The 25014-nt window shown below is 38.9% G+C and overlaps 1 protein-coding gene across 1 annotated transcript in view; it reads left to right on the top strand.

The window, feature by feature from the left end:
• The window catches only part of LOC126163107 (ryanodine receptor), a 737240-nt gene that overhangs the window by 678991 nt on the left and 33235 nt on the right, over positions 1-25014 (top strand). The window contains exons 90-92 of the mRNA XM_049920028.1: positions 1638-1841; positions 14707-14898; positions 20077-20229. Coding sequence (XP_049775985.1) covers positions 1638-1841; positions 14707-14898; positions 20077-20229 — 549 coding nt within the window. The remainder of the gene's footprint in view (positions 1-1637; positions 1842-14706; positions 14899-20076; positions 20230-25014) is intronic.

The raw sequence follows: 25014 nt of genomic DNA, 5'->3' as shown, positions 1-25014 counted from the left end.
GTCAAGTTTAGAAAAATACTGGCCTCCAGCAAGTTTAGTGAACAATTCTTCAGGTCAAGGCATAGGGTAAGTGTCGATAAGGCATCGAGCATTTACAGTGGCTTTGAAATCGCCACAGAGACAAATATCACCATTTGGCTTAGCAACAACAATGACAGGAGAGGACCACTCACTGGAAGTGACAGGAAGCAAGACCCCTGAAGCAGTGAGATGATCCAGAGGACACGATGTAGAGGACACGCATAACTGCGCGGCAGCACTTTGAAAGATCAGCGAGTCACAACAGTCTCTAACATTTTTTTACTGTTGTTCAAAACTTTGGCCAGTACTTAATGAATTTGAGGTAATAATTTGAGCTGGTACATGCAACAGTATGAGAGCTACTTGTGGTGCTCATATCTTTGCTTACAAATAATGCAAATATCTTAATTTGTGTGCACATTTGGGAAATACAATGTTATGTTCACTGCCTGTACATACAGTTTGCATTTTAGTAGCAAGATATGGCTGATATAGCAGAACCAAGCAAGATGACAGCTAATAAAAGTCACAAACTGAATCACTTTTAGGACCTTTCAAAAGCAGCAGATAAAGACATCCATGGGGCAGATGTCAAAAATCATCTCGAAAAATGAGGAAGAATTTTTCCTTTTGTAAAGATGGACAAATTATGGGTTTATTCTCCCCCCTTAAGTTAAAAACAGTACACACTCTGCTGCGTAATGAAAGATTCATTCTGGAACAATACCCTAGACAGGCTAAGTCATTTTTCCTCAATATGCCTTTATTCCAGTAGTGCTAGTTCATTTTTGTGAAGTTTGAAAAGTAGGAGAGAGAGATAGAGGTACTAGTAACAAGTGAAACTATGAGGGCAGATCTCTAGTTGCCCCTAGATAACCCTGTCAGTAAGAGCACTGCCTACAAAAGATGAGGTTCCAGATTCAAGCTCCAGTATGGCACTCAATTTTTATCTGCCAGGAGGTTCCACATGTGGAGGTGCGGGAGTTGTTGTGAGCTTCTGAAATATATAGAAATAAAACAGAAAGTTTAAAAGGTAAAATGTTCAGTATTCAGTAGAGTGTGCACTTGAGTCAGTGAATAAATCACTGGCCAGTCAGGACAGTCATTTGTTGGTCAGTGATGGAACAAAGTCTGAAAAATCATTAGGAGAGGAAAGGGAAAGGAGAGACATCATGCTCACCTGAGACCAGAGAGTACAATGTCTCTTGGCCAATGCCTCTGGCCCTCCACAGCCAGTATGTGATTCTCTTCCCACTAGTCCCATTGGTTGCATAGACATTATATGGAGGAAGCTCACATTCAACAGATTTTAGGAACAGACTGCTTTTATGCTAAGGTGTTGCCTCAACCTGGCATGTAGGCCCTGAATGTTAGCATAAAAGTTTTGGTAGAGAGAATTTAAGTGTTGAAGATTTTTGAATTGACAGTAAAATTTTCCCTCTCTCTCTCTCTCTCTCTCTCTCTCTCTCTCTTTCACACACACACACACACACACACACACACACACACACACACACACACAAAATCACTCTCTCTGTTTCATTTATGAGATATTCTGAGGGACATATTACTGAATATCTTGTGGTGACAATTATGCTTATCTTTTATTATTTCAGGGCTGCAAAAGATCCAATTCGCAGAGGCATCCAAGCTGTAAAAGATGCAGTTTATTTCTCGTTGGCTTTGTTGTCACCTACCAACATCAAGAACAAAATTAATGAGCTTCAACAGATGTCATTTATGGAATTATTTGTTGGATTCTTTAAGCTCATTTTCTATGTTTTCTACTATTCAGGATTTGGAGTCTCTGTGGTGATCAAGTAAGCAAATTTTTTTCACCTTATGTTAATGTGCAGATGAGCCAGTGCAGTTATTGCCATATAGATAATTTTAATATTGCCATTTCTTGATAAGAAAGTAAGTTTGATTAGGTTTACTTTCAGTACTAATAATAAATTTTCTGTTCCATTCTCAATCTTCCAGTATCAAAATTTCCTTAAAATAGTTTCGTGCTATTGTCATTTGTTTGTTTAGGTCTGCTTTTAGTACTAATTATAAATTTTCAGTTCAACTCTCATCCTTCCAGTGCCAACATAGTGCATTATTTCCACTGTTATTGAATTTTCTCACAGGGCACTTATTCAGATGATTAATTTAACATTTTATTTAGAAATTTATTGCTATATTATTGCTGTTATGCATCATTATAATCTTTAGTAATACACTCTGTTTTTATTCTATTTATCTTGCTTTCAATACTGTTGTATTATTCTAGCTCTGTTTAGTGAATTCCTTCTCCTGCTTCCAGTCGGCTGTTCAAAGACTGGCTGGCCTTACCCACAATCCCCCCACCGCTCTCCCTGAAGAGACCTAACACTCTCCCCTTCTGGGAACCCTGTTTTCCTACCTCCTCTACTTCTCCAGAGTGGTGCTCTGGAATGCACTCCACCCTCATTGGCCCAGTGTTGCCAACATCCACAAGTGGTATCCTTGCAAACTTCACACCCAAACAGATTAAGCTACATATTACACATGCAAATGTCCAGTCTCTGCCAGCTCAGCTTGACGAGTTTTTTCATATATTTCATGACACAGAAATCCATGTAATACTTCTGTCAGAGACCTGGCTGAAACCAAGTATTCCCACAAGCTCAATAAATCTAGATGGCTACATCTTTCTAAGACATGTCAGATGTCACCGATGAAGGGGTGGAGTAGAGTGTACATACACACTGATTTATCTCCAAAAATGCAACACAAATCCAACAGTAATGAAGATAAACAAGTTGAGTACATTTTCAGAGAGATCAAATCCCTTATCAGAAAGTGTCTGATATGTGTCCTCTTCAAACCTCCTAAAGTAGGTGGGTTTGCCTGCTTCAAAACTGCTCTTTCAAGTCTCAAATCATCATACGAACATATAATTATAGTGGGTTTTCTACACGGTAGTCCATCTAGAGTGAAATTTAAGCAGATGCTTTCTTCTTCAAATGTGTCACTACTTCATCTTGCTGCTAGCCATCAAGTGAACAATAGTCACACTCTCATAGATATATTTGCAACAAAATCCACAAACAGAGTCATTTGTACTTCCCAAATATCTGCACTCGGCATGTTCATCCGTGACATAATTTTCATGACATACTTACTAGAATTTCCCAGAAAGGAATTACAGCTGACTACATACCAAGACTTCAAGCACATTAATTTATCTGAACTTGCAACTGAGGTACATCTACATCTACATACATAGTCCGCAAGCCACTGTATGGTGCATGATGGAGGTCACCCTGTACCGCTACTGATCAGTTCCTTACCTGTTCCTCTCACAAACAGAAGAGGGAAAAACAACTGTCTATATGTCTCTGTATGAGGCCTGATTTCTCATACCTTATCTTCTGGTCCTTACACAAAATCTATGTTGATGGCAGTAGAATCATTCTACAGTCAGCTACATAAATAGCTTGTGGGACATTCTATTCTTACTCAACTATATGAGAAATAAGCCCCGTTAAAGAATGGGAAAGTAAGAAGAAAACCTGCTCCTTGGCTAATGGGAGAACTAAAACAGTTCATGAATCTCAGAGACACTGCACATCGGTCATCAAACATACATACCTGAAAATTATATTACTTACAAGCAGAAGCAGAAAAAAGTCAATTAAGCTGTGAGAAATTTAAAACTCAGGTATACCCATACATTAACCAACAACAGAAAAATACCAGCTGTCCTGTGGTTTTGGCATAGGCAAAGTAAAAGCTGCAGCTGATCCTATTGTCCCAGCCGTGAACTAAACTGGTACTTCACATTACCTACAATGACAATTGAACCACAAACAAAACAGAGACTCATTGATTACTTTGTAGGGATAAATGACTGTAGCCACAAAAAATTCTGTCTAAAGCATGTAACTTGCAACAATGTCAAAAACGTCATCGTCCTTATAAACCAGCATCTACTGAGCCCATTGGTTTAACAGTCCAAATTGTGAAGCTTATTATTGACCCACTACTATCCACTATAACAGATATCTTCAACCATTCCTTAACCATAAGTGCTTTCCTTGAGGCCTGGAAACAGGGACTAGTTAAGCTATTACCCAAAAAGGGAATTACCACAGAACCCTCTGATTCCTGACAGTCCATAACCAGTCAACAAACTACCTAACTACAAACAAACCGGTAAATAAATACCAGTCAGGCTTCTGTAAATATCACAGCACAACATCTGCCTTAATAAAGGTAACAAATGACCTGAAGATTGACATGGATTCACAATAGGCAATTATTATATGCTTCTTATGTTAGGCATCAGCAAAGGCTTTGGCAATGTTGATTATGACATTTTACTTGCCAAACTTAACAGCCTAAATTTCTTGCTAAGTGCAGTGCAATGATTTCACTCGTATGTGACATCTCACCAGCAGTGCATCATTACCGGCACCATAAAGTCATAATGGAGGCAGGTAGTATCAGAGGTCCACCAGGGTTCAGTATTAGGTCCTATATTCTTTTCATTGCATGCAAGGGACACCTTGTATCTAAGTGCAAAATCTATAAACCTAAAGATAGCTATTGAGAATCTCAGTACTGACCTATGTGCACTATCAAAATGGGCACAGGGTATTGGGTTAATGCTCAACCTATCTAAAACCCAAGCGGTACTGGTTGGTCATTCCAGGGTCATTAGCCCGAACTATTGGGAATTCGTACCATCTTTTACCCTCAATGGGATGAATATCAACATTTTGCTTTCAGCAAAGGGTCTAGGATTAATAATAGATGAAAATCTAAGTTGTACTGAGCATGTAACTGTAATATGAAAGAAGACATCAGCATCTCTCCATACCCTACAAAAATATAAATAGCTCTTCCTTCTTAACTTGAAAAAGAAACTTGGACAAAACCTTATACTTCCATTTATTGATTACAGAGATGTTATCCTGCAAGGCCTTCCTCAGGAAAGCTCACAGCACCTAGAACTGTTTATGAACACCTGTGTTCATTATATCCATGATGTTTGACTCTTTGATTACATTTTACAATCGTATGCAGAGCTATTCTGGCTGCGTACAAACAAGTGCAGAGGTTTCCATCTTCTCTACTGGCTTTTTAATGAGCTCCTTCCCTCATATTTCTCCTCAACTTTAGCTCTCTTGTGTGAACAACACAGTAGAACCACCCATTCCCATCAGACCAAAATCGTTTCTGTCCCACTCCATCATTCAGCCACCTTCTCAAAGTCCTTGTTGGTAGCAGAAACCTGACTCTGGAATAACCTCCCACAGGGTATTAGAGAATTAAATAATATCTGCAGTTTCAGAAGACAGGTAATGACATATGTACTAATGCAGCAATAAGATTACCATTGTTCCTGTACACACTTGTTGTTACCCTTATACATCCATCTTTCCATCTGATCTCCCTCATTTCCCAGTATCCTTAGCTGGTGTAGTCTTCTTAACTTTCTTTTTCCCAGAACGCACTATACCAGAAAACAACTATTTTATAGACCTATAATAATATCTGCCATTATTATTATTATTATTATTATTATTATTAATGTCATATTATTATTATTATTGTCAATATTATTACTACTACTATTATCATTGTTATTGGCTGCAGCTGCAGTAGTACTAGTAATGCCAGTATTAACTTTGTTAGTTCATAGTCAAAATAATTTACTCACACTGCCACTTCAGACACTCAAATCATTTTAACACTAGTTGTCATATTAAAGTTGTTATTCCTTAGATAACTATTATATAATAGTTACTATATTTGTGAGACCCTCATCCATTATAAGAGAGGACATGATGGCCCTTATTAGATCAGTACAGTAAGTAGGAGGTTGTATTTATGTACAGAATTAACCTCCAGATATATATAAAGTACTAATTGTACAGTGGCATCAATGAAGTGTCGTAGCAGCAAGATAATGATTTAATTACAATTATTTATGTCCAGATAAGCACACGCAGTACGTTGCTGTTTTCTTATGGGATTATTGCAGAGGTTGTAATGAATTTGAAACAGACTCTTTAAGGAGAATAATAACTGTTACCTTACCACAATTCTGTAATGAAATAGACATTTTTGTCTCTCTCATACCTACAAATTAGAGGCACTTCTGTTTATTGCACTGAACACAGTAGATTTCTTTCTTTGTTCTGAACTATTTCGTCATTTCTGCATTTTTTTCTTTCTTTATTACTATAAATGTTATTTAAATATTATGCACAGAAGACACATCTAGATAACTTCCTAAACATTATTCTACAAGGCTGCAGTAACATAATCGATGCAGTACAGTTTTTAATTATGTGGTCAGCAATGAAATATACAGATTTCCTTCTTCAATAAGTAAAATATTTTTTGAGAAATTCTGCAGCAGAATAATAGGTTATAAAGCAATCTCTTCAGTGAATCAAGCTACATATTAAGAATATAAATAAATTTTAATTTACTAATTTGTATTTAGACGTGATGTGGTGTCAGAGGACTAATTTTGAAACTCTGTGCATTGCAACTAAAAGTTTTCTCTTTGTCTTATACTATAAATGCAAATTTTAATATAGGTAATGTACCATATTTACCCAGTTATGAGGTGATTTTTTTCCCAAATTCAGCATTCAAAAATGCAGGGTTGTCTTAACATTCACAGATTAAACTATTATAGCTGAGGTCAATGTTTTATTTTTTGTAATAGATTAATATAGGGGTATTGGTATGTTTACAAATGAAATTTGGCAATTGAAGCCATGTGCCGATTTAATTATAAGACTTCAGAAGAGTGGGAGGGAGAACAGTGGCATCCAGTTTGTTGAGCTGTAGGATGAATGTGAGGAAGGGAGCGGGGAGTGGGCAGTGTGTTTCGTTGTGCAGTCAACTACGGGAATGTGCTCCTCTTAGCTTGGCGTTTTGTGAACATTTACCATGTCCAAACTGCAGTTAGGTGCCAGTAGTTTACTTGTGTGTTCCATACAGCAATGTTACCAATGCTTGCCGTGAGCTGTGATGGGAATGAAACGGGGTATCTCAAGTGCTGGTACTATGCAGCCATGAGAGAGCAGTGGGTAGATGACATGTAGTATGCTAGAGACAAAGAAATGTTTCCACATTTTCATGTCAATATAAATTCAAAATCCACCTTGAGTTAAAAAGGTTGTGTTTTCGGGTCCCACCATAATGACAGCGTTGGAACTCAAAACTTATTTGGATGAGACAGCCAAATATTTGTGCCAACCAAGATTATAAATTTCACTGCTGCTCATGTATAGAAACACTCTGCCCCTTTTTTCACCGGTCATTTATTAGGTGAAACTATCATCCCACTGGCTATTCGCAATGTGATATCAGTGATGGTGGTGATTAAAAATAGTGATATGACTGATGATTGTCTTAGTTTTGATTGAATTTGATTTGAACCAGGAGATAAAAACAATAGCGGTCTTAGCCCACTATTGCTCACACCAAAACAGGGTTTATTGTGCGATTTCATTCCCTGTGGTTTTAGTAAAGCCAACATACACTTAAAGAGTATTAGGTGGGCCTTTATTACTTCTCTATCAGACACAATTTCTTTAGAACTTGATGAGCCGAATATTCCATGTCTTATGATTTCCAACACTTCACACTGGAAGATTAGGTGTGGTGTAGTTTCATTACCCTCAACACACAGCCTAGACATAGGGACTTCTTTCTGTACACCCAACATGTACAGGCATTTCTGAAAGTTCCCATTTACTGTCATTAGTACTACCATGACTTAAGTCTGTCTCCTATTCAAGCCCAGGATCACAGAACTTTTCTTAAAACATGGCTTTGGCATCATTAGCTTGCCATATTTTTGTTTTTAGATCACAGTCCAGCATTATACATGTTGCCTTCTGATCCAGTTTCATGGTTTTGATTTAACCATCACCAACCGGTTTACTCTGTTGCTTTGTGGCATTCTGCACCACTCTGCAATGATCTTTCATCTCATTGCAGGGCTGATACATGTTTCAGAGCTGCTTGGGTGTCTGAATAACTGTAGACACTATTATATAGTCAGCCGGCATTTCCCTGACAATTCTTATATTTACCGCATTCCCTATGTTGGTGTGGGAGTCACGATATCCTAAAGATATCCATATTATGAACAGGAAAGTTGCCACTCACCATATAGCAGAGAGGCTGAGTCGCAGATTGGCACAACAAAAATACTGTCACAAATAAAGCTTTTGGCCATTAAGGCCTTTGTCAACAACAGACAGACAGACAGACAGACACACAGAGAGAGACAGACAGGCAGGCAGGCAGGCACACACACACACACACACACACACACACACAAATGCAACTCACATACATGACTGCAGTCTCAGGCAACTGAAACCACACTGTGAGCAGCAGCACCAGCTAAAGGTATCCAGTTATTTCTAGATTTTAGTCTGTATGCCCCTGCCACTGCTTCCATTTTAACCCACAGATGTAATGGGAGCCTGTCCAGCGTGGTCTCTGTCATAACAGCAGGCATCATGCTAATTCTGGCTCTTATGGCAAAGCAGTCCAGTCTCTGCACCTTGCCAAGCTCCTTATCAGTCACCTTCTGTTCTGCTTTGTTCCATCATACTGTAATCCCATGACTTATCATACGTCTTATTCCAGTGGTCAATATCCAGCACATATCAATTTTGCACAATGTTCAATGCACACTGTGTCCCACTTCTAACACTATTACTAAATTTGACGAATGTTAAGTCATCGGCATATCCTTGGGAAAAGTAGCCTCTAGTATTTAGCTCTCCAATGAGTTCACTCACCACTAGGTTCAACAGTAGTGAGGACAGAACCCCTCCTTGCAAACCCACTGTGGTGGTGTTGACCACCATTTCTTCTTTCACAGTTGGTTCTACTTTCCTTCTGCTCAGTGTAGTCTTAATCTGTGTACATACAGTGGTCACAGTACCACATTCTTCTGCATCTCTAACCATGAATTCTTAATGATGAAAGCCATCTCATATATCCAGAAAGATGCAGAGAGCAGTTTCGTGAAAGTTTAGTGTGTTTTCCACTTTCCTGACAAATTGGAGGAGTTCTGTTTCACATGACCTGCCTGGCTGATATGCTTGTCGGTTTACATGTAAAGGAACTTTAGTTAGCCTCCTTTCTCTAATGTGCACATTAAACCAGATTTTCTAATGTCTTTGAAAGAGAGGAGGGCAGACTGATTGGTCTCATATCCTTGGTCTTGGTATGATCAATTCTTCCTGGCTTTGAAATGAAAACAAGTAGTCTTCCAGGTATTAGGAATGATTTCTGCTGCTAGTCTAAACCTAAATAGCATACAGGGAAGTCTATTGAAGTCTCTCATGCTTGTTACAGAAGAGCTGGAAAGATTCCATTTGGCCAGGTGACTTGAATGGTTGAAACATTCCCACTATCCACTGGATATTTTTTTTTAATCACTACATTCCCTGGCGTATTCTTAGTTCTCCCTTTGATTACCTGTATACCAGTGCCTCTCAGGGACTGAATCTTGATCCATGTTGTCTGCCAAAGTGCATTGAGGGAAGTGAGTCTTGAGGAGCACATTCAGCCTCTCTTTCATTGTCCTTGTATACTCAGCATCTTCCTTGATTATAATACCTCCTGGATTAGTTGATATTCTGGTGAGAATTTTGTGAAGTCTAGTACAATTAGCTGTACCTCCCATTTCCTCACATAATACCTTCCAGGATGACAGTTTCACTTGATTAATTGGAAGATTGTATTTGAAAAGGGCCTCCAAATACTTTTCACATTGTCCTTTCCTTCTTGAAAGGCTTAACAATTTTCTTACCTTCCTCCTTTGCAATTCCAGGCTACTGTTCTACCAAGATACATTCCTGGGTGTGCAGTTCTTGGTGATTTGGGAGTTTCCCAAGGACACAGTTTCCCAAGCAGACAGCACTGTGTCCGACATTTCCTCAAAATCTACAGGATTCCTTATCAGAGTTCTGACTTCAGATAAGTGTGAGTTGAGGTCTTTCCTATATGAGTCCCAGTCTGTTTTTCTAGGATTCCTGTAGGCCATAGTCTGTTTAACGCCCATTTCAACCTCAAACATAATATACATGTGGTCGAATAAGGATGGCTCCAACACCATATCCCATTTTTTGATAAAGCTGCCCATTAGAATGAACTTGAATGTTAAATTAATTACTTCTCACTCTCCTTTTGTTCCTGAATGTATATTCCCTCCCCCTATTCAGGACATCCAGATTGCTTTTGAGTAAAAATTCAAGAAGGTACTCACCTCTGGTGTTGGTGTCTCTGCTTCCCTATGCTAAGTTGTGGGCATTGGCATCACACCCAACCAGCAATTGTTCATTCTCTGTGAGCACCTGTTGACCAGTCTCCTCACTTCCTGGGAAGGAGTACAGCTCTTGTTGGGAAGGAAAGCTAAGGCCAATGCAATTTCCCTCTTGCTTCTGTTTCATCCTAATGGTCACTAAGTTCCTGGAATAAAAGTCTGCCATTGGCATGAATGAAATTCCACCTTTGACTTAAATGCTTATTCTGGAGTTCCTTAGATTTCTAGCATAAAGCAACTTACCTTCAGTTCCTCCAAGGCCAGAAATCCCCCCTTATATAGATGGGGTTCCTGGATCAGGTCCACATTCATCTCCTGTCATCTCAGAAGATGATCCAGAGTGCCAGTTTCTCCTTTACTGTGATGCAAGTTTATCTGCAAAATTTCCAGTCTCCATCTTGCCACCATGGATGCTTCCGATGTCTTTTATAACCTTGACGGTATCCTGTGAGAAACCCAAGTACAATCTCAGACGCTGTTCCCACAGTGCCATGGATTTTTCACTGGCTTCCTCTCACCCTCTACACACACACACACACACACACACACACACACACACAAGGGTTTGGCTGTCCGGTACAACTGGTGCAACCTTTCAAATGATTACCCTCCAAGCTTTGGAACCTAAATTGATATCTTTGTGGTCTTGAAGAGCTTAGCCACTGTCCTGACCAGCCGCTTCACCTCCTCCCATAGAGATAACTTGGCCACAATCTTCTTAAGCCAATCCAGTGTTTTCATCCCTACAAAGACAAAAATAAGAACACTGTTGTCCAGATAGTCTCCCCTGAATTTGTATCCCGGACTTGTGTCTCCCCCAGTCTTCCTGAAGAAAGCCATTTTACAAGCTCTATCTGCTGTGAGGTGATGTTGTCTGTTGGATATCCCTGTTTTTCCTCCATTTTTGTTTAGGAAGCAATTCTTTACCTTCCTTTTGTTTCTGGTCTTAGATAATTTTTCTCCTCTGAGGCCACACAAGGATTTAATCTTGACCAGGTGCAACTTCTCCATATCAATTTCTACATCTTGGACTAGTCTATCAACCGATGCTGTTGTGGAAACAGCTTCCTTCGGTTCCAACTCCAATGTTTGGATGTCTGAGGTCTCATCATATCCCTCAGTTTTTATTTTTTCTTGTTCTGTGCTCTCCATTTTAGTCCCACTAGAGTGGTGATATGTTCAGTCCGCGTGGTGGAAGACTAAGTACTCAGGGAGGTTGCCTGGTATCCCTGAGATTCCATTAAAGACGCATATTCCCATGTGCCATATAACCATCAGCATGAATCTCACCATACCTTGGGTTGAGTATCTGGGGACATAGGGTAGGACTAGGGGATTGGGTATGGGAGAGACGGGGTGTTGTGGAACACTCTTTGTCTGGCCCATCCACTGAGGCCTGCCTGGCATGAGAGACCCTGCTGGTAGTTGTGCTACTGGAAATATAGCCCTCAGCTTCTTGCAAACACACAGGTGTCTCCACCTGCCTGGACAGTGCTTCCACAAGGTGGTATCTCCTAGAGAGAGGCTTAGATAGTATGCGAAAAAGGAAGTGAAGATAAAAATTAGTATAAACCACTTTATTACTTCTTGTGTTATCGAAATATAGACATTCAATATATAGAATAAGTTAGAATAAGTATAGAATAAGTATAATGTTAAATTTTTAGACAGATACTTCATACCCATAAGATAGTTTGTAATTTTGGTTAATCAGAATATGTTAAAAATAAAATGTTCTCAAGGAGCCTCTTAAAAAAATGGAGTTGGTCATCTTATATTCAGAGTGGCCTTGTACTCTAGTAAATACTGTATTTTGAAATAAAAAAGTAATGTGATGGAACAGTTAGTATTTTTAGGTTTTGATACAGTGTATGTTATGCCACTTTTACTGGAAAACACAGGTTCCTAATAATTTTTCATGGTATGTTACTTGAGTTCCTTCAGAAAACAATATAATTTTAGTAGCTGTATATGAAATATTAGTGATAGTTTTCGAAATATTAGTGATAGTTTTCTTCATGGCTGGCATGTAAGTAGAGTGAAATAATATATTCCCTGCAATACCTATGTTATTAATAACTTAATTTATTCCAATTTAAATTTCCTTTCTTATTTACAACTAAGCAATTTACATGATTAGCCTCAATTATTTGCTGATTGTTAAGAGTTATTCTATTTACACTTCAAAATTGATCAATTTATGGCAATCAGTGGTGATTTAGTGCAAAGTTGTGTCATTTGGGTCTCTGATATATCCTGATTTAATGCAATCAGTCAGAACCAGGACTCAAACATTTTAAACTTTTTCAGAATATTGTCTGATTTTTTGTGGAGCAATATTTTCTATTAAAATATGGCATCACCAGCAAATAATATTATGTCATCTTCCAAGTTCACTGCACTTCTATAATTTGGATTTTTGGCACATATACAGTCATGGCATAACCATGGAGAATTAGCAGTTATGAATTCAGAGTCATTTTATGCACATTTCACAAAAACAGCAATAAATTGTATTTATTTATTTATTTTTATTTTATTTATTTATTTATTTATTTATTTAACACCCATTTTAACACATTCATGATATTGGACTTGTCAAAGTACAAAAAGTATAAAATTTTCCATCTTTACATTCATGTATAAATACAAAATGAAGACACATATAACTAGTAATATTTCATCAAGGCTAGATGCTTTCCTATCAACACAACTTCATGACTGTAGTAACAAAAACAGTTTTCTACTTAATTAAGCACAAGAAAATAAAATTTTATACATACATATATAGAAAATAGACATATTGCTGAAAAGTTACTGAAACATCTTGGCTGATTTCACTAAAGTATAAATAGGAATAATAACATGTAGAATTTCATATCATATATATGTCACGAAAGATAGGTACATAATTAGACAAATGATACATTAGTGGAAGGAGCTTTGGTTTTATCTAGGAATACTTTGATAATTACAAATTTTTGTTTGGAAAGATTATGAGGCAGAACCTACAGATTTGAGCAACTTAACACACAGAAGAATGGGTGAACCGGTAGAAGCTGACCAGGGGGAAGATCAGTTTGGATTCCAGAGAAATGCAGTAACATGCAAGGCAATACTGATCCTATGACTTCTCACAGAAAATAAGTTAAGGAAAGGCAAACCTACTTTTATAGCATTTGTAGATTTAGAGAAAGCTTTTGGTAGTGTTGACTGAAATAATCTCTTTCAAATACTAAAGGTGGCAGGGATAAAATACAGGGAGTGAAAGGCTATTTACAATTTGCACAGAAACGAGGTGTCAGTTATAAGAGTCAAGGGCACATAAGGGAAGCAGTGGCTGAGAAGGGATTGAGATGGGGTTGTAGCCTCTCTCTGCTGTTATTCAGTCTATGTATTGAGCAATCAGTAAAGGAAACAAAAGAAAAATTTGGAGTAGGAATTAAAATCCATGGAGAAGAAATTAAAAATTTGAGGTTCGCCGATGACATTGTGATTCTGTCAGAGACAGCAAAGGACCTGGAAGAGTAGCTGAACGGAATGGACAGTATCTTGATAGGAAGATATATCAACAAAAGCAAAACAAGGATAGTGTAATGCAGACAAATTAAATCAGGTGATGTTGACGGAATTAGATTAGGAAATGAGGCACTTAAAGCAGTAAACTGGGTTTGCTATTTGGGAAGCAAAATAACTGATGATGGTCGAAGTAGGGAGGTTATAAAATGTAGACTGGCAATGGAAAGAAAAGCATTTCTGTAGAAGAGAAATTTGTTAACACTGAATATAGATTTAACTGTCATGAAGTCCTTTCTGTAAGAATTTGTATGAAATGTAGCCATGAATGGAAGTGAAACATGGGCAATAAACAGTTTAGGCAAGAATAGAGTACAAGCTTTGTGAAACGTGGTGCTACAGAAAAATGCTGAAGATTTGATGGGTAGATCATGCAGATAATGAGGAGGTACTGAATAGAATTGGGGAGAAAAGAAATTTGTAACACACCCTGGCTAGAAGAAGGGATCAGTTGATAGGACACATTCTGGTACATCAAGGAATTTCAATTTAGTACTGGAGGGAAGCATGGGGGATAAAAATCATAGAGGGAGACCAAGAGATGAATGCAGTAAGCAGATTCAGAGATGAAGAAGCTTGCACAGGGTAGAGTAGCATGGAGAGTTGCATCAAACTAGTCGTTGGACTGAAGTCCACAATAACAACAACACACAAAGTAACTTTCATGACAGATACGCATTCAGAAATTATTTATATATGCCTCTCATACTGTTCTGTTTCACATAAGGAAATCTGGAAATATACTTTTTTATATGTTTTGGTAATAGGTATGTTGTTGGAATCTTAATGTCACTCATGAGAGGACCGCAAATAGAAGAGCCTGTTGTCGAGGTGAAAGAAGAAGAACGGATGGGTCCTTTACGTGTGTTACCAGCATTACCTGCAACGCCAGATGAAGCAAATGCCCCGCAGCAGATGCAGGCATTTGGTTTGGATATTACAAAAGAGGATAATGGGCAGTGAGTATCAAAATTTTCATTTTTCTGAGATATACTGAAGCTGGAGTGTCCACCTTTGGCACACTAGTGTTAAAGGGGACACAAAATCATTTAAGTTGCAAAATCTGTGCAATTCACACATTTATTTATACCTAAGTATATAAACTGACTCTCAGCATTTCCTTTGCCTTCAGACAAAATCATGTGCATCACATAATTTCTTTTCGAAAACTTAGGTTTAAACTGGGCGTAAAATTTAAACTTGATTTTTGTGTTGGTTTTGTCAAAACTCATGGATGTGCCATGACATATTGTGTAATATCAAACTGTCAATTGTAAACATAATCTAAGCTTTTCAGGAACATGATGTATTGTGTAGTATTATACTGTCCAATCCTATTAATGGGACCACCTGTCAAAACCCTGAATAATTACCCTGTACAGTGCAGGCTGCTGTAAGGCATAGAGAAAGAGAGTGAATGATGTTCTGGAAGTTACTGACAGGGATGCGGAGCCATGCTGACTCCAGTGCCGTTGCCAGTTGTGCTAGGTTTCTTGGTTTAGGATCTGCGGCACATACAACCCAATTGAGGTAGTCCCATATATTCTCGAATAGGCTTAAGTCTTGAGCGTCTGATGGCCAGGGAAGCACAGTATACTCATCCTGGTGCTCTTTGAACCACAGATATACATTGTGAGCTGTGTGACCCGTTACTTTGTGCTGCTGGTAGATGCTATCATACTGAGGAAAAACAAACTGGATATAGGGGTGAACATGGTCCCCAAGGATAGATGCATACTTGTCTTGAGTCATTGTGCCTTTCAAAATGATGAGATCATTCACCAGAATGCCATGGAAACATTCCCCAGAACATAACGTTGCCTCCTCCGGACTGGACCTTTCTGATGGCTATTGCAGGGCAGTACATGCCAAAAGCCATCTGTACAATGGAGCATAAAATGTGATGCATCTGAAGAGGCCACCTGTCACCATTCAGTGGACGTCGAGTTGCAATATTGACATGAAAATTTCAGCCTTCATTGCCAATGAACAGCCGTCAGCTCGATGTATGAACCAGGTGCCTGCTACGGAGGCCTATACGCAGCAGTGACTGCTGTACGGTCATTGAGGAGACTCAGTTGGTAGCCCTTTGGTTCAGCTGTGGGGTCAGCTGCTCAACAATTGCATGTCTAGTTGCCCATACACATCTTCACAGCCGCTGTTCACCCCTGTCACTTGTGGCCCGTGGTACACCACAGATGTCTCATTGTTGGTTTTGGATAGCACCATTTTGCCATACACAATATACTTTAACCACAGCAGCATGCAAGCAGTTTACAAACTTAGCCATTTTGGAAATGCTTCTACTACTGACCGAAAAGCCAATGGTCATGTTCTTTTGGACATCAAATAAATTGCTCTGTTTCTGCATTATGACAACAGCTGGTTTATTTTCTGCTCTCCCTGACACACTTTATGTACCATCCACTGCTAGTGCTGCAACCTGCCATCTGTTAGTGGTTATTGCTTTTTGATATTGAATGTAAGCAGTAGTCACATGATTGTGACTGGACCACATATGTTGTCAACTGTAAACCTAACAGTGCTTTTCAGAAAGTTTGGCCATGGTTCCCAAATTTCATTATATATTTATGTGGAAAACAAATTTTTGAGAAGTTTTGGGTGCTTGTAAAGATTATCATAAATTACAAGTATTTTGCGTAACCTATTTCCTAATAAATTATTTTTGTAATTTACTTTTGCTGTAAATTAGTAATATATTGTGTCACATCAGTTCTCTCTTTTGATAGGAGTGTATATCATCTGCATTTATTGGAAATTAAAACACTACTGTTGAATTCTGTTTGTTACCTGATAATGATGGGAAGGAGCACCAGGTGAACTCAGTGTGTATGCCTCAAGGCCTCAATCACCTTGTTGAATAGCCTGTTCCATCAGGCATTGAGGGAACAGTGTGCAGCCAACTACAGATGGTGGTGCACATTATAACAAACACTGTTGTTTGGGCTCTGAGGTCATACTTGGATCATTCCAATGACTAGCAGAGGAGGTTGAGAATACCAGTCTTGCTCACAGAGTTTCAACAAAGCTCGCTGTCTGCAACATTGTCCCCAGAACAGAGCATGGTCCTCTGTTGCTGAGTTGAGTGATAGGCTTGTACCAGAGACTCTGAAGGTTCTGTGAAAGGCTAGGCTGTGACTTTTTAGACTTGCACCATAGGGTTGACAGCTGTAGGGTCCTCCTAAATGTGTCAGTTGTGCCCTACACATCAAAGACAGCTTCCCAGGTAGCTGGCTGTGTAAGAAGGTTACACAGGGATTTTTTAGGTTAGGCAGCTCTCTGTCCAATCTAGATAATGATAGCTGCAGGAAACCTACAAGTATCAGTGTAATATCAAAAGAAATTACTCCCACAGGTGAGAGTATTAAAATCCTAGTGGTTAACCACTGAAGCACTTACAACAAAATGCCAGAGTTTGATTGAGTGAGAGGGAAACCAGGAATTTACTCATTAATGTGCCCCTCGAGCTGTCATGCGTTGTCTTCCATGACCTGCATCATCTCTTCATGTAACCCCTAAATACCTTCAATTTTTGCAGCTTCTTTCTCTGTTGTGGTATTTTGCAGTCTCTTTATTCAGTGTCCGTTTCATCGTGCATATATTTTTAAAAGTTAACTGCTATTTTTGATATAGTGATGATCTTTAACACACTTATCTTTATATCTTCATCACTACCCCACAAGCCAACTTACTGTGTGTGGCAGAGGTTACTTTGTACCAATGTTACTTCCCCTCTTTCTTGTTCAAGCTCCAGATGGCTTGTAGGAAGAACAATTGCCAGTAAACCTCTGTGTGGTCATGAATCTCTCTGATTTTATCTTTGTGATCTTTTCACGATATATTCACAGGAAAATGCAATTTATTTATTGACTCTTCTAGGAATGTATGCTCTCATAACTTTAAAAGTAAACCACACCATGATGCAGGATGCCTCTCTTGCAGTGGTTGCCACTGGAGTTGGTTGATCATCCCCATGATGCTTTCATGGTTACGACATGACCCTAACAAAATGTGCTGCCCTTTTCTGGATTTTCTCTATTTTTTCTATTAATCCTCTCTGATACAGATCTCATACTAATGAGCAATATTCAAGTAGTGGTCAATTGAGGGTTTTGTAAGCTACCTCATTTGTTGACGGATTACTTTGCATGAGAATTCTTGCAATGAGTCTCAGCCTGGCATCTGCCTTTCCTGCAGTTAGTTTTATGTGGTCGTTCCACTTTACATTGCTTCATATGCATACTGTTAGATATTCTGTGGAGGTAATTACTTCCAGTGATTGTTCTGCAGTCATGTTATCATACAACAATGAGTCTTTCTGTCTATGTATATAAAATATGACATTTCTGTTTGGTGAGTGTCAGTTAGCATGCCTGCACAAAGTGTTGGTGCTCTGCAGGTCTTTCTGCATTTCGTTACAATTTTCTAGCATTGTGACTTCTCTGTATGTAACAGCAGCATCCACAAAAATCCTCATGGAACCTCCAATTGGTCCCCTATTCATTAATAAATGTTATGAAAAGTAATGTACCTATAACAGTCCCTTGGAGTACACCCAAAGTTACTGTTATGTCTGAAGATGTCTCTCCATTGAGAATGACATGCTGTGTTGTAATTGCTAGAAAATCTTCAGTCCAACCACACAGTTGGTCTGATATTTTGTGTACTCTCGTCAGAAATGCTGGCAGAAATGCAGTGTACAGTACACTAGTTTATAGTTGTTTGTAAGCTTCCATTTTGATACTTTCTAAGGCAAGTCTGACATCTTGTTGGAGTGTATTCATTGGAAAAGATCATAATGCCTATATCCTTGACCAATACAGAAACAGTATCTGGTTAGTGTCAGGGAGATGTGATAGCGATGCCATGCAGTATTGTTACTTTCTATGGGTATACACATAGTAAGTTCATTCATATAACAGTAAACGCTACTCTAGCAAACAGTTCCATTGCTTTATTGATAAGACTGAAAAAATAAACACTGATTAAAAATGATTTGCATCAAAGCACATTATTCTGCTTGAAAATGATGTGGGTTTTTATCAACCAGTTCACTGGCAGTGGCATAATGGGCTTCATAACTGGGCACTATTCTTTGTCGTTTACTGTTAAGTGAATGAACTTACCGTGGGATATACCCACAAGAAGAAACAATACAGCAGGGCATCACTGTGACACCCCCTGTAACTGACTAGATACTGTTTCTGCATTTGTCAGGGAGGAAGTTTCAGTTTATGCTACAAAAAAATTATTTGCCAGAGAAAGCTACATGTAGGCAAAACCTTATTTCACTGATCATTTTACTTGTTACAGTACTTGAGAACCTCCTCTTTTTTTCTTTCTTCTGCTGTTAAACCTGTGAACAAATTGTGACATTAATAACACAGTGGAAGGTTCAACTTTTGCTTCACTTAGGAAATTCAAAACTATTCAGTGTCAATATGAGTGCACATCAGGGCTCCAAATTGTCTTAGAATAACTGACATTTCCATTGTCCTTAAAAATTTAACAGAACTTTTGCGTATAGCTCAGATTTGGTGTATTATTGATTTGTTTCATTGGTACATGTTTTGGAGATTTTGGACTACCTTTTTGTTGTGGGTCACATTACTGTATATGTAAGACCATTCTCCACAGGAATTTACCTTTCAGGACATACCACACTTTACCTCCTCCCCCCCTCTCCAACTAAACAGCATTTCAGTACATAATTGTACTGAAAAAAAAATGAAACGTGCAAAAGAGGCTAAAGATTAATCAGAAAAAATATCCATTTATGGGAATAAAATAAAAAGCCTATCATTTTGTAACACATAATCTGTAGTTGTCTGTAGAAGTAGGTGCATGAGAAAATTATTTCTCTTTTGATCTTGTACTTCAGATCTTAAGTAAATCAGAGGTAATTATGTGAGATTTCATTATTCAACAACTGTGGTACAAAATTAAGTATTTGTAAGTCAGTAAAAAGAAACCAAAGTTATTTTTCTGGTGACAAATATTATGTTCCTTTTTTATCATGTTTGTATGTGCATTGTGTTTTTGCTGTAACTAAGAGTATCAGTTTCTCAACCATAATCAAAATGTTACTGCATTAGTGAAAGCCACGTCTCTGTTAGGTATCACATGGTTCCACATGAAAGTGCTCCACCATCTCCACAGTCAAGTGTTGAAGAAGGCGGAGACACAACTCCTGAGGAGGGGGCAGAAGAACATGCCAAGCAAGAAGCTGCTGAAGGGGAATCACCTCTCAGCCTTGTGGACTTACTTGGGTAAGTGCTCTTCTGTAATAATTGTGTTTTTTTTTTTCAATTTTTTTTTTTTTTTTTTTTTATGTAAATTTCTCAGATTGTGCAGGACCATTTTAATCGAAGCTACTTGTTCATAGAATGATTCAGTGCACATGTCATTCACAAAATACTAATTAAAAGCAAATTTCCTTATTATAGTGTTCCTTACACACAATTATTACAAGTAATGTGAAAGTCTCGAACTACTATGACGAAATTTGTGCAGAATTCGAGGATTTTGCTGCAAGGAAGCCTCCCAAATTAGACTTGAATGTATAGGGTTTACTGCTTGCATTATCCATTTCCATATGAATCACATTATCCATTTCCATATGAATCAAATGGAAAATAGGACCTGCAAAATAGCAAGTATCCAAGTGCAAATCATTCTTCGTCCGGTGTTCACTGAGTGTATGCTGCAGTTCCTTTTAAATAAATCCATGTTACTAACTGCATATCCATGAGGAAGACTGCATACTGCAGTGAAAGTTCTCAAAAACCTAGGCCTCCAGTTTTCAATCATTTTGAGTTCATGTCTCCTCTGACCAACTATGTTGTTCCCATGGCTCCCCTGTGGGATACTTTGTAAAAATTGAAATAATCAATTTAAAAAGTTATGAATAAAATGCTACTCACGCCAGTGAGACACTAGAACTTATTTCTTGTTACAGAACTTGTCAAATCTTGGCACTAAATGAGGTACAGCTACCCATATTTCCTTCTCCACCCAAATACTTGATCTGTATGCAGACAGCTGAGGGCCTATATATAAGGGTAAAAGGATGTTCCTGCAAAATGACAGACCAATATGCTTAACATCAGGACCTTTGCCTTTCGCGGGCAAGTTCTCTACCAACTGAGCTACCGAAGCATGACTCACGCCCGGTACTCACAGCTTTACTTCTGCCAGTATCTCGTCTCCAACCTTCCAAACTTTACAGAAGCTCTTCTGCGAACCTTGCAGTCGAGTCTCGGTCAGGCACACAGTTTTAATCTGCCAGGAAGTTTCATATCAGCACCCACTCTGCTGCAGAGTGAAAATCTCATTCTGGAAACATCCCCCAGGCTGTGGCTAAGCCATGTCTCCGCTATATCCTTTCTTTCAGGAGTGCTAGTTCTGCAAGGTTCGCAGGAGAGCTTCTGTAAAGTTTGGAAGGTAGGAGACGAGATACTGGCAGAAGCAAAGCTGTGAGTACCGGGCGTGAGTCATGCTTCGGTAGCTCAGTTGGTGGAGCACTTGCCCGTGAATGGCAAAGGTCCCGAGTTCGAGTCTCGGTCAGGCACACAGTTTTAATCTGCCAGGAAGTTTCATATCAGCACACACTCTGCTGCAGAGTGAAAATCTCATTCTGGAAACATCCCCCAGGCTGTGGCTAAGCCATGTCTCCGCTATATCCTTTCTTTCAGGAGTGCTAGTTCTGCAAGGTTTGCAGGAGAGCTTCTGTAAAGTTTGGAAGGTAGGAGGCGAGATACTGGCAGAAGTAAAACTGTGAGTACCGGGTGTGAGTCGTGCTTCGGTAGCTCAGTTGGTAGACCACTTGCCCGTGAAAGGCAAAGGTCCCGAGTTCGAGTCTCGGTCGGGCACACAGTTTTAATCTGCAGGAAGTTTCATATCAGCGCACACTCCACTGTAGAGTGGAAATCTCATTCTGGAAACATCCCCCAGGCTGTGGCTAAGCCATGTCTCCGCTATATCCTTTCTTTCAGGAGTGCTAGTTCTGCAAGGTTCGCAGGAGAGCTTCTGTAAAGTTTGGAAGGTAGGAGACGAGATACTGGCAGAAGTAAAGCTGTGAGTACCGGGTGTGAGTCGTGCTTCGGTAGCTCAGTTGGTAGAGCACTTGCCCGCGAAAGGCTAAGGTCCCGAGTTCGAGTCTCGGTCGGGCACACAGTTTTAATCTGCCAGGAAGTTTCATATCAGCGCACACTCCGCTGCAGAGTGAAAATCTCATTCTGGGTGCTTAACATCAGTTTGCTAGAAAATTCTTGAGCATATTCTAAGCTCAAATATAATAAGGTTTCTGGAGACAGAAAAGGTTCTGTCCACAGACCAGCAAGGATTTAGACAGCATCACTTGTGCCAAACTCAGCTTGACCTTTTCTCTCACAATATCCTGCAAACCTTGGCTGAAAGGCAACAGGTAGGATCCAAATTTATAGATTTCTAGAAAGCATTTGACACAATGCCCCACTGCAGAATCTTCAGACGTTAAACTCAAATTCTTCTCCTCATGTGCAGGCTTTTAACAAAGGTCCCGGAATATGGACTAGGTTCCCTCAAAGTGGCTCAAAAATGTCGTAGGTAAGTAATCTACATGTACATACATACTGTACAAGTCACCATACGTCGCATTGCGGAGGGTGACCTATACCAACTTCTAGTCTTTTCCTTTCCCATTCCACTTGCAAATAGAGCGAGGGAAAAATGATTGTCCAGAAGAGCCCTAATTTTTTGTATCTTATCTTTGTGGTCCTTATGCGCAATTATGTTGGTGGCAGTACAATTGTTCTGCAGTCAGCTTGAAACGCTGTTTCTCTACGTTTTCTCAATAGTGATCCTCGAAAAGAACATCGCCTTCCCTCCAGGGATTCTTGTTTGATTTCCTAAAGCATCTCTGTAACATTTGCGTGTTGTTTGATCCTACCGGTAACAGATCTAGCAGCCTACATCTGAGTTGCTTTGCTGTCTTCCTTTAATCCAAACACTCTAACAGTACTCAAGAATAGGTCACACTAGCATCATATGTGTGGTCTCCTTTGCAGATAAACCACACTTCCCAAAATTCCCCCAGGAAGCCAAAGTCAGCCATTCTCCTTCCACACCGCAATCCTCACATGTTCATTCCATTTCATATCACTTTACAATGCTGTTCCGAGATATTTAAATAACATGACTGTGTCAAGCAGGATACTACTAATGCTGTACCTCAATGTTAGGGGTTTGTTTTTACCACTCATCTGAATGAACTCATATTTTTCTACATTTAGAGCTAGCTGCCATTCATCACACCAAGTAGAAATTTTGTCTAAGTCTTCTTGCATCCTCCTACAGTCACTCAACTTCGACACCTTCCCATACACCGCAGCATCATCAGCAAACAACTGCAGATTGCAGCACATACTGTCTGCCAGGTCATTTATAGCAGTCCTATCACACGTTTCTGGGGCACTCCTGAGGATACCCTGTCTCTGATGAACATTCGCTAGGTTCTGTTACTTAAGAAGTGATACAAAGACTTAGGCAGAATTTCTATTTAGAGTGATGAATGGCAGCTTGTTCTAAATGTAGAAAAATGAGAGTTAATCCAGATGAGTTGGAAAAACAATCCTGTAATGTTGGAATACAGTATTTCTGTTCTGTTTGACACAGACACATTGTTTAAATATGTAAGTATATTGTTGCAAAGTGATATGAAATGGAACAAGCATTCTAGGTCAACAGTAAGAGAGGCTAATGATCGATTTCAGTTTATTGGGAGAATTCTAGGAAAGTGGAGCATTCATGAAACAATATTGAGAAAATTTAGTTAATTGGCATTTGCAAGCGACTGTAGCATGATTCTACAGGCACCAATGTATGAGTGCTTTGAGACCACAAAGACAAGAACGAGAAATTAGGGCTCGTACAGAGGGATATAGATAGTCATTTTTTCCTTGCTCCCTTTACAACTGAAACACAGAAGGTAACAATTATTAGTAATACAATGTACATTCCACCAAGCACCACATGGTGGATTATGGAGTATATTGTAGATGCAGATGTAGATGGGGCCCAGGATATGGAACCACTCCCAGCAACTAGGCCCCTCCTAGCATCTGTTGTACCTGGTTCACATCACAAATAAGTTTTATTACATGTTTTGGACCCAGAAAACTTTAGCTTGGCATGCTGAATTGCCCCAGAAATAGTCCCATATGATATTATAGAATGAAAATAAGCATAGTATGCTAGCTTTTTTATTTTTATATCACCTATGTCTGACAACATTTGCATTGGAAACAGAGATTAGGTGTTGTTTTGATGTTTCAGCAGTTTGGTGGTATGCTCCTCCCAGATGAATTTATTATTAAACTGAAATCCCAAGATCTTAACACTATCAACTTCCTCTACTTGTTTGTCATCATATTTTAGGCATATACTGGTAGGAACCCTCTTATAAGTCCTAAACTATATGTACTATGTTTTTTTTCAAAATTTAATGTCAAAGAATTGGATAGAAATCATGTATTAATGGCCTTGTAAATTTCATTAACCCATCTTTTTATGATTGTACTTGATTTAACAACAATATTATGAAAAGGATAGATTGCTACTCAGCATATAGTGGAGATGTTGAGACTCGGACAGACATACTTTCAAGACTGCTATACATTTTATCTTTCGGCCAAGAGACCTTCTTCTAAAGTAGAAAAGACACACACATCATACAAGCACAACTTGCATGCCCATGACCATTGTCTCTGGTCTCCTAAAATGTATAGCAGTCTTTTCAATGTGTCTGTCTCTACAATTCAGTGTCTCCTCAGTATAGTGAGTAGCGATCTATCCTTTTCATAATATTGTTGTTATTCCTTCATGTTGGATTTTCCATCATTTGATTATACTTGATTTGCTATTTATTTTAATGTCTGTATCATATGCAAGCAAAACAAACTTGGTATCTTTTAATGTTATAGATGAAGGTAAACCTTGTGAATGCCATGTATAGTTATTTTTCAGTTGAATGATGCCTTATAACTTAATACATGTCTCTTACCTAATGACACCCT

This window comes from Schistocerca cancellata, chromosome 2 (assembly GCF_023864275.1).
Source record: "Schistocerca cancellata isolate TAMUIC-IGC-003103 chromosome 2, iqSchCanc2.1, whole genome shotgun sequence".
NCBI lineage: Eukaryota > Metazoa > Arthropoda > Insecta > Orthoptera > Acrididae > Schistocerca > Schistocerca cancellata.
This window is presented reverse-complemented; position numbering and strand designations above follow the sequence as displayed.